Raw genomic sequence first — 16,065 nt, 5'->3', positions numbered from 1 at the left:
GAAAGAAAACTCAAGGCCACCTCTGGTGCAACAGTCATGCTATCTCTCACACACTTCCACCACACACTCCCCTGGCTGACCTAAAGAGGTCAGTATCCACAGTAATACATCTCGTTGCTACTGTGTACCCTTGATAGTGTGTAGAGAAAATGGTATTTCTATGGTTTTCCTCCTCAAAACTCATAAAACTGAGATAAACATTTATTATTAGGTCTCTCAGTTGGGTCTGACTCTTTGATGCCATGGACTGTAGCCTGCCAGGCTCCTCTGTCCATGGAATTCTCCATGCAAGAATACTGGAGTGGGTTGCCATTTCCTTCTCCAGGGGATCTTCCAGACCCAGAGATGGAACCTGGGTCTCCTGCATTGCAGGCAGATTCTTTACCATCTGAGCCACCAGAGAAGCCACTTAAAAAATTCAGATAAAGAGGTAAACTAGGGACTTCTCTTGTGGTCCAGGGTTATGGCTCTCCACTTCCACTGCCAAAGGCTCAGGATCAGTCCCTGGTGGGGAAACCATAAGATCTCACAAGCCATGTGTGATACAGCAAAAAAAAGAGGCAACCTACAAAATACCTGGTCAATACTCCTCATAGTCATCACTAACAGGGCAATTCTGAGAAACTAACAGCCAAGAGGAGCCTAATAAAATATGGAAATCAAATGTAATATGGTATCATGGATGGGATCCATGATATATAAATAGAAAAAAATTGAAATAGAAAAAAATTAGGTAAAAACTAAGGAAATCTGAGTAAACGATAGGCTTTAGTTAATGTTATCAATGCTGGCTCATTAATGCTGGTAAACACACAGTACTAATGTGAGATAGTAACAGTAGAAACTGGATGAGGAGTAAAGGACGACTCTCTTTACTATCTTCTCGATTTTTCTGTAAGTCTAAAACTTTTAAAAAATAATTTATACACCTACACCCCTCAACACACAAACACACTTCATTTTCTACCAGGTCCCAAATTCTTAACATTCAGAGCTTGCTCTTCGGTTTTGAACAAAGGCCAGAGAACAGGGGAACTAATTCCAGAGGGTCATTTACTGACTTTTTTTTTTTTCAATCCCCCACCAGGGATTGAACCCAGATCCGGCAGTGAAAGCAATGAGTGCTAACCACTGGACCTCCGGAGAATTCCCACCACTGACTGTTAAAATATGTAAACGCAGTGTACAGTAATAAAACTGGTTGTCCATAAACACATTAAACCTTATCATCCAAATGAGTTCCATCACTTCCAGGTACTCAATTCAAGCAGCTTTTAGCCTTGTTTTAATAATATGAACACTGCTCAAAACACTTTGAGAATCATCTTCAGAGTCTATAGCACACACTTCAATGAATATTCATTATCTGCAGCTGGATCTGATTTATGCAAATAGCCAAAAAAACTCAGGCCAACGCTGATGAGTAAATGGGGCAGGAAATCTGGATCGTAAACGTGTTTCAGAATTTTTTGGATTTTAGAAATGTAATATGGTGCATATGCAATAAATAAGACAGCAGTCTCAGTGGGGTCTGGGACAGTACCTCATAAACAAATTAATGAAAAAAAAATAAATAAACAAATTAATGTTTCTGCAATGAGAGATGAATATTCACATTGGTATAAATGAAAGTGGCATAAATGAAACTATAAATAACCTTTTGTATTAATAAGCTATTTCACTCTCCTCTTTTACTTTCATCAAGAAGCTCTTTAGTTCCTCTTCGATTTCTGCCATAAGGATGGTGTCATCTGCTTATCTGAGGTTATTGATATTTCTCCCTGTAATCTTGATTCCAGCTTGTGTTTCATTCAGTCCAGCATTTCACATGATGTACTCCGCATGTAAATTAAATAAGCAAGATGACAATATACAGCCTTGATAAGCTAGGAGTTCCGCCACAAAGTAAGTTCAAGTCAGATTAGGTTTTGTAGTCAAAAGAGATATGAAAATTTTTGGTTTTCATAACTTTCTTAACTTAGGAAAAAGACTGCAGATGGTGCCTACTGATGACAATGCTCTTTTGTATCCACTCAGTCACCCAAGCCAGAAGCCTGAGAATTACTCTAAACTCTTCTCTTCCCCCAACCCTTTAGCCAATCATCAAATCCTATTCATATTACCCAATGATGATTTTTTTAAGTTTTTTTTGAAAAATAATTCTCTATGTATTGGAGTTTTCACTATGCTGGGTCTTCATTGCTGTGTGGACTTTTCTCTAGTTGCAGCGAACAGGGGCTATGCTCTAGTTGCTGTGTGTAGGCTTCCTGCAGAGGCTTCTCTTGTAGAGCACAGCCTCTAGGGCCCTGCGGCTTCAGTAGTTGTGGCTCCTAGGCTCTTCAACACGGGCTCAGTAGTTGCAGAGCAAGGTTAGTCGCCCTGCAGCATGTGGGTCAGTGATAGAACCCATGGCTCCTGCATTGGCAGGTGGATTCTTTACCTCTGAGCCACCAGGGAAGCCCTGATGACTATCTTTTAAATCTGTCCTTTCCTCTCCATCTCCAGCACCAGTGATTTAGTCTAGCACCTTGCCATCTTTCTCAGAGCACTTCTGTTTCCTTCAAGTTGGCCTCTCTGCAGTTTTAACATCCATAAAACCTTTTCTCCATACCACTCCTAAATACAGATCTGACCATGTCACTCCCATGTAAAAGTCTTTATGGTTTCATGGTATCTCCTGTGATACTTTATGGCCCATGGTCCTAATATCACCTAAATACAGATGTATAGAAACAAATTTGGGGACTTTCCTGGTAGTCTAGTGGTTAAGAATGCACCTTGCAATACAGGGGACACAGGTTTGATGCCTGGTTGAGGAACTAAGATCCTACATGGCACAGAGCAGCTTAGCCCATAAGCCACAACCAGAGAGTTCATGCCCAGAGTGAACGATCCCCTATGATGCAATGAAGATCCCAAGTGCTGCAAACAAGACCCAACACAGCCAAATAAATAAAAACACAAACAAGGCCATCCTCTGTGCTCACAGAGTACCTCATATGCTTATCACTTAAATAAAAGAAACAAATTTTAACTACAACAGTGCCACTCAAAGTTTGTTGTTATTTTTGTTGTTCAGTCGCTCAGTTGTATCCGACTCTGTGACCCCTGTGAACTACAGCAATCCAGGCTTCCCTGTCCTTCACCATGTCCCAGAGCTTGTTCAAATTCATGACCATTGAGTCGGTGATGCCATCCAACCATCTTATCCAAATTTTGTTACCAATCTGCAATGAAACAATTTCAGAAATTACGTGTAGGCATTTAGAAACTTCTATAGCAATTTAACAGCAAAATTTTATATTTATTGAATCTAATAAAATGGGGATTTAAAAAAATAATTCATGTTATTACTGTTTTTTAGAGAGTAGTGTACTCTACAGTGATTCTAAATTGCTTTAAAAATTGGTCCTGGGCTTACCTGGTGGCTTAGTAGTCAAGAATCCACCTGCCAATGCAGGAGCCGTGGGTTTGACTCCTGGTCTGGGAAAATCCCACATGCTGTGGAGCAGCAGGCTGGTGCACCACAACTATTGAGCCTGCGCTCCAGAGCCTGTGCTCCGAAACAAGAGAAGCCACTGCAATGAGAAGCCCGAGCTCCGCAACTAGAGAGTAGTCTCCGCTCTTCACAACTAGAGAAAAGCGAGTGCAGCAGTGAAGACCCAGCACAAAATATATAGGTAAGTAGATAAATAATTTTTAAAAAAACTTGTCCTTTACTATAGGTTGAGAAGCTCTGGTCTAGAATATCCTAAATGAAATGGCCTTGTACACCTCCCAGGGCTCCTTTTTAATCACCAGCAATCCCCATCCAGCAATAATGAACAATTTCTCATTTCTCCAATGTATCATTCTGTTTCATACTTCCATGTAAATTTAAACTCTGTTTTCTGTGACTTGATTCTCCCTTCTTCCTGGAAATCTATTTATACTTCAAAATTCTAGGCCGCATCATCACCTCCTTTGGATGCCTGTCTCAACCAGCCCCTCACAACCCCAAGCAGAAAATATCACTTGCCCCATGCCTCTATCACTGTTTGTAGCCCTATTATTGCACTATACTGTAATTGTTTATGTGTCTACCTCCCCCACTACCTATGTGGCTCCTTAAACACAGAAATCAGGTTTGTCTTTGAGGGTGAAGCATCTCTGATGAGATGACTAAACTGAAGGACAATACTTCAACTACAGTTCTAACATATTTTTCTGTTACCAGCAAGGACTTCAGACTTTACCTTTAGCACCTGGGTATGAATTAATTTACCAAAATAGCAAACATTAGAAGGCCAAGGAGCCAGACTTGTGAGACTCACTGGCAACTTTAAAAAGGAAGGAGACATGGAAAACAATTGTCACCACTTGAACAATTCTGCCCAGGTTCAGCCCCCTCTGGGTTAACTGCCCTTTTTAAAGCTGCTCAGGCCTGGAAATAGCATCATCAACTCACTCATTTCAGAGGACCCACCAGATACCAGATCAGAAGTCCTAGGCTAGAGGTGGAAACAATCAACTGTAATTAAAACATGTACAAAGAGGCTTGGCCAGGGGAGGGGAGGGGGTCACTGAGGGATCGGAGGAATTAATTCTGCCTAGAGGAGTTGCAGGAAGAACAGGGACCAGAAAGGTGACATTTGTGCTGCATTCGCCCAGGTGAAAACTTGGGGGACGGTCGTTGGTGAGCAGGGCAGTCTGCTAGATGCAAATCTACTCGTGCCTAGTAATGACAATCCTTCTGGTTAGCAATTCCCTCACTCCTCTTCCACCCACTTTCTTCACAATCTTTTCCTCTGTTCTTGGAAAATTGTTAGAGGATAGTTTCCCTTCTTGGAAGAGATCAGTGTAGCATTAAACTTGATTAAATGGGACCCACCGCTCAGCTCTGTGTCCCTCTGAGAACACAGCCCAGGAAGGAGGGGGTAAGCAGGTGAGCCCAGTAGAGAAGCCGGCTTGAGCCACCCTGGGGAAAACCGGGTTCAAGGAGAAAAGTGAAAGTGAAGTTGCTCAGTCCTGTCCGACTCTTTGTGACCCCATGGGCTGTAGCCTGCCAGGCTCCTCCGTCCATGGGATTTTCCAGGCAAGAATACTGGAGTGGGTTGCCATTTCCTTCTCCAGGAGATCTTCCCGACCCAGGGATTGAACCCAGGTCTCCCGCATTGTAGGCAGACGTTTCACCGTCTGAGCCACCAGGGAAGTCCTATATCAAGGAGAAAAAGAGAAGAAATTATTTTTTTAATTTGATGCACCTCTTTGTCAATCATCCCTCACCTGTCTCTTTGTTGTTTTTCCGTAGTTTCCCTTAATCTTGGTCTTTTTGTTTCTCTCTCCATTTGCTAAGGGCTGGAAATTCCTTGTTCTCAACGGAAGGGAGGAGGAGGGGAGCTGGAGGTGGTAGGAGTGGGAGGGAAGCGAAGAACAGACATCTCAGCAGCTCCGGCTGCGGGGGAGTCTGGGCCTCTGGCGGGGCTTGACAAGTCAATGGTTTTTAAAATGTACATATTTTTAAATCCACGCAGAGGGGCTCACAAACCTAGAGACACAGACACACAAGTAGATGTAAAGAAACGTATAGATACACAACCTCGGGGTACAGAAGTACAAACTGGGAGTGAAGTGAAGTCGCTCAGTCGTGTCCGACTCTTTGCGAACCCACGGACTGGCTCCTCCATCCATGAGAATCTCCAGGCAAGAATACTGGAGTGGGTTGCCATTTCCTTCTCCAGGGTCTTAAATTTGCTTCTGAGCATTTCACAATTTACAGTTTTCATATACACTCTCACTTGAACCTCACGACAACCCTGAGAAACAAAGATACAAACACTCGGGAGTTTCACTCTCAAACACACGGTCGCACCCAAACAGATTTCTCCTGACCCCGAGGGGCATGGGCTGGCCCAGTGCGCGGGGTTTTTCTCCCCTCTTCCCTCTCTGGCCTAGTACCGGCCCCAGGACCAGGTCCTTTCCGCGTTCTCTTTTCTGGGCCGGGACCCAAGGCCGAGCGCCCAGTCGGTTGCCGCCCCCTTGCTTCACTCCCTATTCCGCCCTCTTCGCCGGCGGGCCCGCGACTCCCCACAGATCCCGGGGCTCGGCACCGCCCCAAGGAGGGCCGGGTGGGAGGGAGGGGGGCGCCTTGAGCAGAGGCTGCGTGGGCGGAGGATGTGCGTCACGGGGAGCGTGGGCAGAGGGAGGGAGGAGGCACGTGGAAACCCGGGGCCAGCCGCTGGCAGCCCAGGCTCTAAAATAACCGGAGAGGAGAATGGGGGAGGGGCGCCCACACACCTAAGGGGGGTCGGGGATGACCCCGGAGGGACCTCGTGTCGCCGCGCCCTCCAGTTGCGGGACGGAGGACTCAGCTCGTTCCTATCACTCCCCACCCCCGTGTTTGTGGCATTATGGAATGGAGAAGAGAATCTGGGCTACCGAAATTCCCCCCGGTGATGCGATGCACCCCCACCCCTCCTCTCCGGCCCTCCACTAAAGGCCGAAAGGTCCCCTCGCCAGGCCGGAATGTAGAACCAGCCCTGGCCCACGCCACCCACTCCAGGCCGCCCCGGGCCACTCAGAAGTGCAGAAGGGTGGGCGGGGCCGAGGTTTTGGACTAGGGGGAACCTTGCTTCTGGCCAGCCGGCTCGCTTCCCGCCGCCTCCCCCCACCCTCCTGCATTTCCTCGGGGCCTAGTGCCGCAGGGCCGGGCGCTCAGAGCCCCCGCCTGTCCGCCCTCCCAGCCGTGGGCGGGAGTGTAATGGGAACCAGATGGAGCTGGGAGAAACAAAGGGGGTAGGGAGTGGGTTTCGGAGAGGGGTAGGCTCCTCGAAGGAGCTCCTCCCTCCCACTCCTCGGTAGGGAGCCACGTTGGACACACTCGGCCTGCTGCCCATCTAACTCTGGACTCTTGCGGGCCAAGTGCCCTAACAGACGTCCCTAGAAAGGGTATCCTCTCTCTCCCAGGGCTGCCACAACAGTTTCCCAGGAACAGGTCCCCATCCTCAGCAAATAGGGTGCGACGAGTAGAGGAAGGCGGGGTACCCCTCCCATGCCTGCCTGACCTATGCGCCAGCAAAACCCGTCGCGACTGTAATCGACGCGCGTCTAAGTGGTAGCTTCTAACAAGCCCCGCCCATTCCTGTTTCCCAAACTTGGACGTGGACTCCAGGCCAGGATGGAAGGGCGCCTGGGTTTCCGAGAACTGCCTCTTCAAACAGCTCCTTTAGGGGCTGGGAAAGTGCGTTTGGAGATGGAAGAGACTCCTGCGGAGCCCACGCTCACAGACCTGCCTTAAGCGCACTCTCTATGGGAGTCAGACGCACGAAAGGAGACGCGCACCCCGAGTCTCCAACAACTTTTCCCGGCTCACTCCTAACGTTTACAAGTACAGCACCGCGAGGTTCAAGTGTGGGCAGCAGGCGTCCGCATAGCTGTTTAGACGCGTGTGCCCGTCCTTTGCGCTGCTCGGTGTCTTTGTGTACCTGTGCGTGGTTGTGAAACTCCGCTCTCCTCTCGGAGGGGAAGGGGGAGTGGGAGTAAGAATGTCGCCGGCTGGGCGCTCACGTGGGTACGTGGGCGCGGAGAAGGCCGGCTGTGCATCCGGCGTGGGCGGCACGGAGCGACCTCGCCCCGCCCGCTGGGTCCCCAAGCCCGCCTTCCACAGCCCGGCCTCGGTCACCTCAGTCTCCAACTCGGCGCCCCGGGCTGAGTCCCCGCCCCCGCCTCCATCTCCACACTCCTCCCCTCCCCCCAACATCTCCGCCTCTCTCCGTCTCTCCGCCGCGGCGTCTCCCCGGCCCGGCGGAGAGACCCGGGCGCCCGCCCCCCGCCCCCGGCCTCCGCCCCCGGCTCGGCCCACGCCCTCCGCCCGCCCGGCAGCCAGCGCTGCGCCGGGCCTCGCTCCCCGTGCGTCCTGCGGGGGCGGAGGCGCGGAGAGGCGGCAAGCGCAGCCGGGGAGGGGGGGGCAGAGGCACAGACAGAGGCGCGGAGGCTCGGAGAGAGGAGACGTGGAGGGAGGGACGGAGCCCGGACAGCGGCGGACACGGCCTCGCGCGCGGGGAAGAGCGCACCGCGCAGCAGGCGCTGAACGCCGGGCACTGAGAAGGGCACCCCGGGTAGTCTCCAGCCGTCCATGCACAGAGCTGCCTCCCCCACAGCCGAGCAGCCGCCGGGCGGAGGGGACAGCGCCCGCCGGACTCCGCAGCCCAGACTCAAGTTAGTGGGCAAAGGGAAGCGGCGGGGAGTGGAGATGGGTGGAGCTGGACTCGGGAGAGGGGTCCGGAGGGCGGAGGTCGAGGAGAGGACGAGGGGAAGCGGGACGGGGGTGGGGGGTGGAGACTGACGGAGAGGGGGTGCGTCTTCGAATTAGGGGGCCCTGAGAGCAGACAGAGATCTGATGCAACTGGAAAGACTAGAGAAAGAATAGTATCTAATTCTGCATTGCCCGTTTATTTGGGGGGCATGACCTGGCATGTGAGCCCCCTGCAAAGAATGCGGGGGCTCCCAGGCGGCAGGGGAAGCCCTGGGGCTCTAGCTGACAATAGTGCCGGCGGAGGGCCGCTCAGCTGGCTCAGCGCGTCATTGGTACCGAGCGCGCGGCTCCGGGATCCGGGATAAGCCGGCGCCTTTGAACCAAGAGAGCATCAGAGGAGCTTTGCAGACGCGGGGCAAGCCTTAGGCGTCTGTTCATTTCTGTAGCTTTATTTACAGAGTGGGGAGGGGAGTTTCGATGTGCAACCCCTCCCTCAAGAGGCCTTGAATCGCTCCCCCACACTTGAAGATGTGGGTGGAAAAATGAAGGAGAGAAGGGTAGGCGGGAGGCCCCCCCCCCCGGCGGTTTTCGCCCACAGACGCTACCACTGTGGGAGTGTGTGGGGGCGCACCGGGCCCCAGAGCAGAACAATTGAGGCACCCCTCCCCTCCCCCGTGCCTGAGCTGAAGGGATGGCCCTACCTATGGAGCAGGTGGGAAGGTCACTGCTGGGAGAGGGACCAACTGAGGGGCCCTGGGCAGTCTGGAAGGTAGGGGAGGTCCTGGGGAGAGAGCAAGAAGGTGCAAAGAATGCCTAAGCCGTGCGAAAAGCTGAGCAGGGGTGGGAAAAGGGAGCAGAGGATGGATGGTCTGCCTGGCTCACAGTGAGAAAGGGCAGGGGAAGAGGCCACACCTTTCCTGCTCAGCCACATGAGCAGGATGCCACCAGGGAATAAAGCTGGCCAGCAGTGGTCCTAGTTTCCCCTGTAGGGAGGACAAGGGTCCTATGTTCACCTCAGCGTGGACATTAACTTTGTATTGTTAAGACTGTTAGGTGTGTAGGGTGGAAGGTGAGGATGGTGCTCTGGAAGAGACATTGGTCCAGCTAATCCAGGGGTGTACTGACTGGCCTCATACTCATGGTCTCCTTGCCCCAGACCACAAAAGTAAAAGCTGAGGATGGGGGAGCTTGGAGCCTTTGACTCCCACAAAGACCAATCTGGCTTCTGGTACTTCTAGCCAGTCTGGGATAGCACTGCTGCTGAGCAGTGGCTGGTTCGCCTAGTCTGTGCTCAAGTCTCAGCAGAGAGAGCATTCAAAAGAGGGGAAGAGAAGCAGGCAGGAAAGAGAAGACAATTGTGAGGATGGGTTGGTACCCAGCAGGGAACTTGCACTGACTGTCCCCCCCAACCTTGTGCACCTCCTTCCCAGGCCCAGTTCCCGAGCCATGGCCCTGCCTCGGACCCTGGGGGAGCTGCAGCTGTACCGGGTCCTTCAGCGTGCCAACCTTCTTTCCTACTACGAGACCTTCATCCAGCAGGGAGGGGACGACGTGCAGCAGCTGTGCGAGGCGGGGGAGGAGGAGTTCCTGGAGATCATGGCGCTTGTGGGCATGGCCACTAAGCCCCTCCACGTCCGACGCCTGCAGAAGGCACTGAGAGAGTGGGCCACCAACCCAGGGCTTTTCAGCCAGCCTGTGCCTGCAGTGCCTGTCTCCAGCATCCCACTCTTCAAGATCTCTGAGACGGCAGGGACCCGGAAAGGGAGCATGAGCAATGGGCATGGCAGCCCGGGGGAAAAGGCGGGCAGTGCCCGCAGTTTTAGCCCCAAGAGCCCCCTTGAACTTGGAGAGAAGCTGTCACCATTGCCTGGGGGCCCTGGGGCGGGGGACCCCCGGATCTGGCCAGGCCGGAGCACTCCAGAGTCTGATGTTGGGGCAGGAGGAGAAGAGGAGGCTGGCTCACCCCCGTTTTCCCCACCAGCAGGGGGAGGCGGCCCTGAGGGGACTGGGGCTGGGGGCCTGGCAGCAGCTGGGACTGGGAGTGGCCCAGATCGACTGGAGCCAGAGATGGTGCGCATGGTGGTGGAGAGCGTGGAGAGGATCTTCCGAAGCTTCCCGAGGGGGGATGCTGGGGAGGTGACATCCCTGCTGAAGCTGAACAAGAAGCTGGCACGGAGTGTGGGCCACATCTTTGAGATGGACGATAATGACAGCCAGAAGGAAGAGGAGATCCGCAAGTACAGCATCATCTACGGCCGCTTTGACTCCAAGCGGCGGGAGGGCAAGCAGCTCAGCCTGCACGAGGTGAGGGCCCCAGCCTACCAGGATTGCCTGGGACATCTAGAGCTTGACCTGCTTACCTCTGAGAATCCTCACATTTGCCGAGTCTGTTTCATTGCCCCATGACCAGGACCCAAAGTCCTGATCCCCTCCTCCACCAACCCCAGCTGCTGCTGTGCTTCCCTGCTCAACTGAGGGGGATGCAGAGACACAGGCAAGAGGCCAGCTGTCCAGTTCCATGCCACCCAGGACCCCACAGGATTGGAGGAGGTCCCTGGCATTCATAGGAAGCTCTGGGTGCTGCCCTCTGTCTTCCTCCCCCAGGAAACTCCTGGTAGTGTCAGTAACCCAACCAAGCATCTGATGGATGGTCTCATTTGTCTGATGGAGAAGGGGCGGGAGGAGGTCTGGGCAAGGGTGAGTCAGGATTCTGACTGCTCTGGTGGTCCTCTTTACAGCTGACCATCAACGAGGCTGCTGCCCAGTTCTGCATGAGGGACAACACCCTCTTACTGCGGAGGGTGGAACTCTTCTCCCTGTCCCGCCAAGTGGCCCGAGAGAGCACCTACCTGTCCTCCTTGAAGGGTTCCAGGTGAGACCCCCTTCTCTAGGTTCTTCCTCTATCAGATTCCTGTGCCTAGGAGCTGGGTCACATCCTGCCTTCCTGTTCAGGTGCCTCTCATCCTGCTTCCCACCCGCCTTGCTTTGACCAAGTCCACATGTGTGAGGTCCGGCCCCTTCTCCACTTGTCTGAGGTCTGGCCCCTCCTCCCATCCATCTCAGACCCCCTCACCCCCTGCAGCAGTGGCGCCTGAGCGGGGTATACCTGCTTAGCTAGCTTCTTTCCAGATTCTGGAAACAGTGCATTTTAGATTCTGTGTCTGCCACGTGTCTCTCCCCAGCCTCACTGTCCTTGTCCTTCTTCTCAATCTTTGCAGGCTCCACCCTGAAGAACTGGGAGGCCCCCCACTGAAGAAACTGAAACAAGAGGTGGGTTTTCCAGGGCAAAGATCGGGGGTTAGGGCAGCCGTCCCCAGCCCACTCCCTTGCCAGTCCTCATTTCCTTATTTGGGGCATCCACAGGTTGGAGAACAAAGTCACTCTGAAATCCAGCAGCCTCCTCCTGGCCCTGAATCCTATGCTCCCCCATTCCGCCCCAGCCTGGAGGAAGACAGCGCCAGTCTGTCTGGGGAGAGCCTGGATGGGCACTTGCAGGGTGAGTATGTATCACAACTGTTCTTACTGTGGGGGTAGAGGGCACGGGAGGAGGGCACCAGGAGGCAACTGCCTGGAGCAGGGTTGGGAGGCCGGCCGGATAGGGGCCAGTGGACCTGGGCCTCTGGGCCTGGCTGTGTGGTTGAGGGTGGGGGTTCTGTTGCTGTGGTCCCTTACCTGACCCGTGCCCATGCCCACAGCTGTGGGGTCATGTCCAAGGCTGACGCCGCCCCCTGCTGACCTGCCTCTGGCATTGCCAGCCCACGGGCTGTGGAGCCGCCACATCCTGCAGCAGACACTGATGGATGAGGGGCTGCGGCTAGCCCGCCTCGTCTCCCATGACCGCGTGGGCCGCCTCAGCCCCTGTGTGCCTGCGAAGCCGCCTCTCGCAGGTGAGGCAGCAAGCAGTGCTGTCCCCAAGCACCCCACTACCCAGGCCCCACACAGCAATCCTGGTGTCCTGGGGCCAGCTGGGAGGAGGAGGGCAGGATGGTGGGGCTCCAGCCAGCAGGCCTTGAGTTGGGGAGGGGGGCCCTGCAGGGCTGTTCCCAGTAGGGAGAGTCCAACCCTTAATCTGTGAGGGTGAAGCTAGGGGAGCAGGGAGACAGAGAATAGGGGACAAAGGGGAGCAGGAAGAGGAGAGCCACCAAGAACGGAAGCTTGGCTGGAAGTTGTGCCAATGCAAGAGGGTGGAGCAGGCGAGGAGCTGGAGTGGGGTTGCCAGCTGGGAACTGGAAGAGCCTGAAGGGGAAGGGGGATGCTTTGTGTGTGGATGGGGAGGGGGGCAGGCAAGTAGGCCGGCAGAGAGGGCTGGGCATCGGCTGGGCTGAGAGTGACGCAGCAGCCAAAGCCACCAACCCTAGCTTGGTATTTTTAAACTGTGCGTGGGTGGGAAGTGGGGGTGGGGACTGAAAGAGGGGGGCTCTTCTTGGAGGAGGAGCTGGGAGGCTGACTTCCTGTGTTCCCCCTGTTTTGGCTTCTAAGAAACTTGGGGGGCCTGGCAAGGTGGGTGGGGCCTGGGAGGAGGCCAGGGAAGAGTGGGGGTGGCAGAGCCTGGGGATGGGGGAGGGGGAGAGGTCAGAGCCAAGCCGCCCCCACAGCTCCGACAGAACCAGAAATTCCAGCAGAACGGAGGCGGGAGAGACAGAGAAGGAGAGACACACACAGAGAGAGACAGAGAGCTACACACAGCCAGAAAGAGTGGGGGGCGCACACACTTGGGTATGGAACCCCGGCCCCGCCCGGACAGGAAGTGGGCCGGAGTCAGTAAACCGAGCTCATCCTCGCAGCCTTCTCCGCCCCATCTCTGTGTTCAGCCACCTCTGTGCGACGTCTACCCCACAGCCGCCTGACCTGGCCCTTCTCCCTGCAGAGTTCGAGGAGGGGCTTCTGGACCGATGCCCAGCCCCAGGACCGCATCCTGCGCTGGTGGAAGGTCGGAGGAACAGCGTGAAAGTGGAGGCTGAGGCCAGCCGGCAGTGAGGGGCGGACTGGCGTCCTCAGACCCCAGGCTTCTGGCTCATACAGACCCCTCCACTCTCACCCTGGCTTCTAGTCACGACCCTGGATCCTTCCCCTGCCCTTCTCCTGCCTCCCCCACTGCCCCATGGGCATAGGACTATGGGGCTTCAAGCAATAACGAGCAGGGGCCTGGTCAGAGGACACAGGGAGGGAGCACGGTGCCCCCTCCCCCTTGCCTAGAGCAAGGAGGTGAGAACTCTGCCCCCAGGGCACTTGGGGTCCCCCTTCCCCTACCCAGCACACTCCCATTCTCTCTAGTTTGAACCAGTGACATGAGCAGTTGGACTCAGTTTGGACATGGGGGAAAGGGGGACTTCTCTGGGAGGGTCCAGCAGCTAAAAATAGAAACATTTTCCCCCAGATCTGGGGGCCTTGGGACACTGGACATGCTCCTCCCCCTCTGCCCCCCCATTTTTGTGCTTCTAGTTTGTTTCTTTAATTTAACAAGTGCTGCAGTTTGCCCCTGACCCCCGTCTCCCCCCCAAGTCCTCAGCGTTCTCTCCTTCTTGCCCTCTCTAGGGGGTGTGGGGTCCCCTTCACCGGCCCCCTCGGGAGGCCTGGGTGGACTCAGGGTCTCCCTCAGCTGGGGGCTGGGCCGCAGCACCTGTCTGAGCAGTTAGAGCGTCTTTCTTTTCAGATCGTGTACAGTAGATTATTTATTTTGTTATTTTGAAATAAAATTTATTTTATGGCTTAGGATCTCTGACCCCCAAGATGGAGAAAGGGTGGCATGGGGTGGGAAGGTGGAGGGAAGCTGGCTGTGGGTGGGGGAAATAGAAAAGAAGCAGCAGGTAGGGCCCCTAGAACATCAAGGGGACCACACACCTGAGTCTGGACCCCAAATTCACACTCTGCCTCCGGGCAGGACTGGGGTGGTGAGCCACCAAAGCTACAGCCTGATACGCAGATGTTGCAGCCACGTAGACCCACGTGAGCACAGTCATGCCCAGAACTGAGTACGTTTGGGTTAGCATACGTCCAAGAGGCCAGCATACTCGCTGGGGTCTTGTGTGCAGTATCTCATACTTGCTAACTTGTGTTGTCACACAGGCAAAGTCAGAGAGATCAATGTTCTATGTAGCCATACAACTAACATGGGTGACATCCATGTATTAACATGTCCCAAGTGCACATGCTTTCACCTGGCTGTACATAGACGCAGCCCTTGTACTTCTGCACAATCACACACACGTATCCTGAAGCCTGCAGCTGACTGACAAGAATCTGGAGCTGGTTGGGACTTGTTTTTTTTAATCTGGGCAAAAGCCACATCTGTAACCAAATGTACAGACCCCACCCTACCTCCCTCCCAGGGTCTCCTGAACTGCTTCCCATCTCTCCAGGGCTGGGGCCTAAGCCCATACTGCCATCCTCAGTCTGTGGAGCAGATGTGTGCATGTGTGTGTTTCCACCCGTGAGTGGTGAGCCCCGGCTTGGGGCAGGCAGAAAAATCCCCCCCTGCCCGCACCTGTGCTCTTGTCCAGCCCTCTTCCTGCTGAGTGCCATCTTCCAAGGAGAGCTCTGTGTGTGTGTCTGTGTGTGTGTGTGCGTGCGTGTGCTGCCTGTGCAGTCATGTTGGGGTGTGTCTCACTTGGAACCTGAATTTCCCTTCCACTATCTGGGAGGGAAAGGGCAGGGGTGTGTTGGAAGGGAAAGAGTAGGTATGTTCCACCCAGTGTACCTTCTCTTGGCAGTCTTTTCCTTCTGAGCAGGGAGTGGGTGGGGAGAGGAGGACACACCCTCCCTCTCTGCTGTTGGGCAGGAGCAGGGGCAGGTGCCCAGAGCAGGCCTGTGGGGGCAGGAGAGCGGTCTCTCTGGGCTCCGCCTCCAGCTGGGATCACCAACTGGGGTTAGCCCTTAGGTCCAGGTGGGACATTGAGATCCCAGACTGCCCGTAGGGGGAGGGCTGCAGGAGGGGTTGGGCTCCCAAGGACCCTCCCCCTGACTCCCCTTGTCCCTCCAAGAGAAGCTTGGTAAGGTCCTGTTCAGTGGGAGGCAACAAGGGCGGGAACATGTCTTCACGGACCCTGCAGGGAGGAAGTGGAGAGCCAGTGGGATAGGCATGGTACCCACACCTCAGCCCCCCACCCAGCCTCCACCCCCAGGCTGACACTCACCAGGTGCCTTGAGGGAACCCTCCCACCGGCTGGTTCAGGCAGCTATCTTCTGCCATGGTCACGTCTGAGCAGAGCAAGGGTTCAGGGCTGGACACGGCATGATCCTGAGGTGGGCACGGCAGCAGGCCCCTGCCAGCCCCAGAGAAGTAAATGAGGTGGTGGTGGGGGTCAGGGTGGGGTTGAGGCTCGGAATGAATGAGGAGCTTGAGCTCAGGATAGGGGTGGGGGTGGTCACTCACTGCGGGTGAGGTTGGTCAAAGGGCAGGCTCATCTGGCTCAGGTTGGGAGGCATTGGCAGGTGAGGTCTGGAAGCAGGAAGGGGAGGGCACAGTCAAAGGAAAGCTGGACCAAGGCAGCTGTTGCAAAGTCAAGCCCATTGAGTAAGGAAACTATTTCCAGTTCCTCATCCTGACGGCATCACCTTGGGCAAGTCATTTCTACCTGTGAGTTTGGTCCTCTTCTCTGTATAAATGTTATTATATGCACTGGGGACTGGAGCGGGGGACAGAGGAAGGATAGATTAGCTAATATCTGAACTTTGCTGGTTCTAAGGTCCCACCTCTACCTCAACTCCTATGAGGGGAAGATGTCCTGCCTTGACTGAGAGTCAGTAAACACCTGAGTGCTACCTGGAGAACAAAAATGTCTATGCCACTTCCAGGCCAGAAAGATAAATATATACAAATCAAGGTAACAGAA

General features: G+C 54.3%; 2 protein-coding genes and 1 long non-coding RNA gene across 8 annotated transcripts in view; 1 reads left to right on the top strand and 2 right to left on the bottom strand.

Annotated features, from left to right (window-relative positions):
- Positions 1–2,978: 2,978 nt before the first annotated feature.
- Positions 2,979–7,670, bottom strand: LOC138437501 (uncharacterized). 4 transcript variants are annotated; one of them, XR_011255992.1, is made up of 4 exons: positions 7,464–7,670; positions 5,266–5,527; positions 3,422–3,632; positions 2,979–3,227 (listed from the first exon to the last, which is right to left on the bottom strand). It is a non-coding gene; the product is annotated as an uncharacterized lncRNA (long non-coding RNA). The 4 variants fall into 4 exon arrangements; XR_011255994.1 differs by having other exon boundaries at positions 7,268–7,467; XR_011255993.1 differs by lacking the exon at positions 7,464–7,670 and adding an exon at positions 5,852–6,102.
- NAB2 (NGFI-A binding protein 2) lies at positions 7,658–13,948 on the top strand. Of its 2 annotated transcripts, XM_069584939.1 has the most exons (7): positions 7,658–8,196; positions 9,664–10,537; positions 10,972–11,105; positions 11,452–11,503; positions 11,597–11,729; positions 11,929–12,120; positions 13,101–13,948. In XM_069584939.1, the coding sequence occupies exons 1-7, from the start codon at positions 8,114–8,116 to the stop codon at positions 13,208–13,210; spliced, it is 1,578 nt and encodes a 525-aa protein (XP_069441040.1). In that variant the 5' UTR covers positions 7,658–8,113; the 3' UTR covers positions 13,211–13,948. The 2 variants fall into 2 exon arrangements, with proteins under 2 accessions (XP_069441040.1, XP_069441041.1); XM_069584940.1 differs by lacking the exon at positions 11,929–12,120 and having other exon boundaries at positions 7,664–8,196.
- The window catches only part of STAT6 (signal transducer and activator of transcription 6), a 14,530-nt gene continuing 12,369 nt past the window's right edge, over positions 13,905–16,065 (bottom strand). For both annotated transcript variants that reach the window (XM_069584937.1, XM_069584936.1), the window contains 3 exons: positions 15,606–15,671; positions 15,367–15,495; positions 13,905–15,276 (listed from right to left, as the gene is read on the bottom strand). In XM_069584937.1, the coding sequence (XP_069441038.1) occupies positions 15,087–15,276; positions 15,367–15,495; positions 15,606–15,671 (385 nt within the window). In that variant the 3' untranslated portion in view covers positions 13,905–15,086. The remainder of the gene's footprint in view (positions 15,277–15,366; positions 15,496–15,605; positions 15,672–16,065) is intronic.

This window comes from Ovis canadensis, chromosome 3, assembly GCF_042477335.2.
Source record: "Ovis canadensis isolate MfBH-ARS-UI-01 breed Bighorn chromosome 3, ARS-UI_OviCan_v2, whole genome shotgun sequence".
In the NCBI taxonomy this organism is placed as follows: Eukaryota; Metazoa; Chordata; class Mammalia; order Artiodactyla; family Bovidae; genus Ovis; species Ovis canadensis.
The sequence above is the reverse complement of the archived record's forward strand: the minus strand, read 5'-3'. Positions and strand labels throughout refer to the sequence as shown.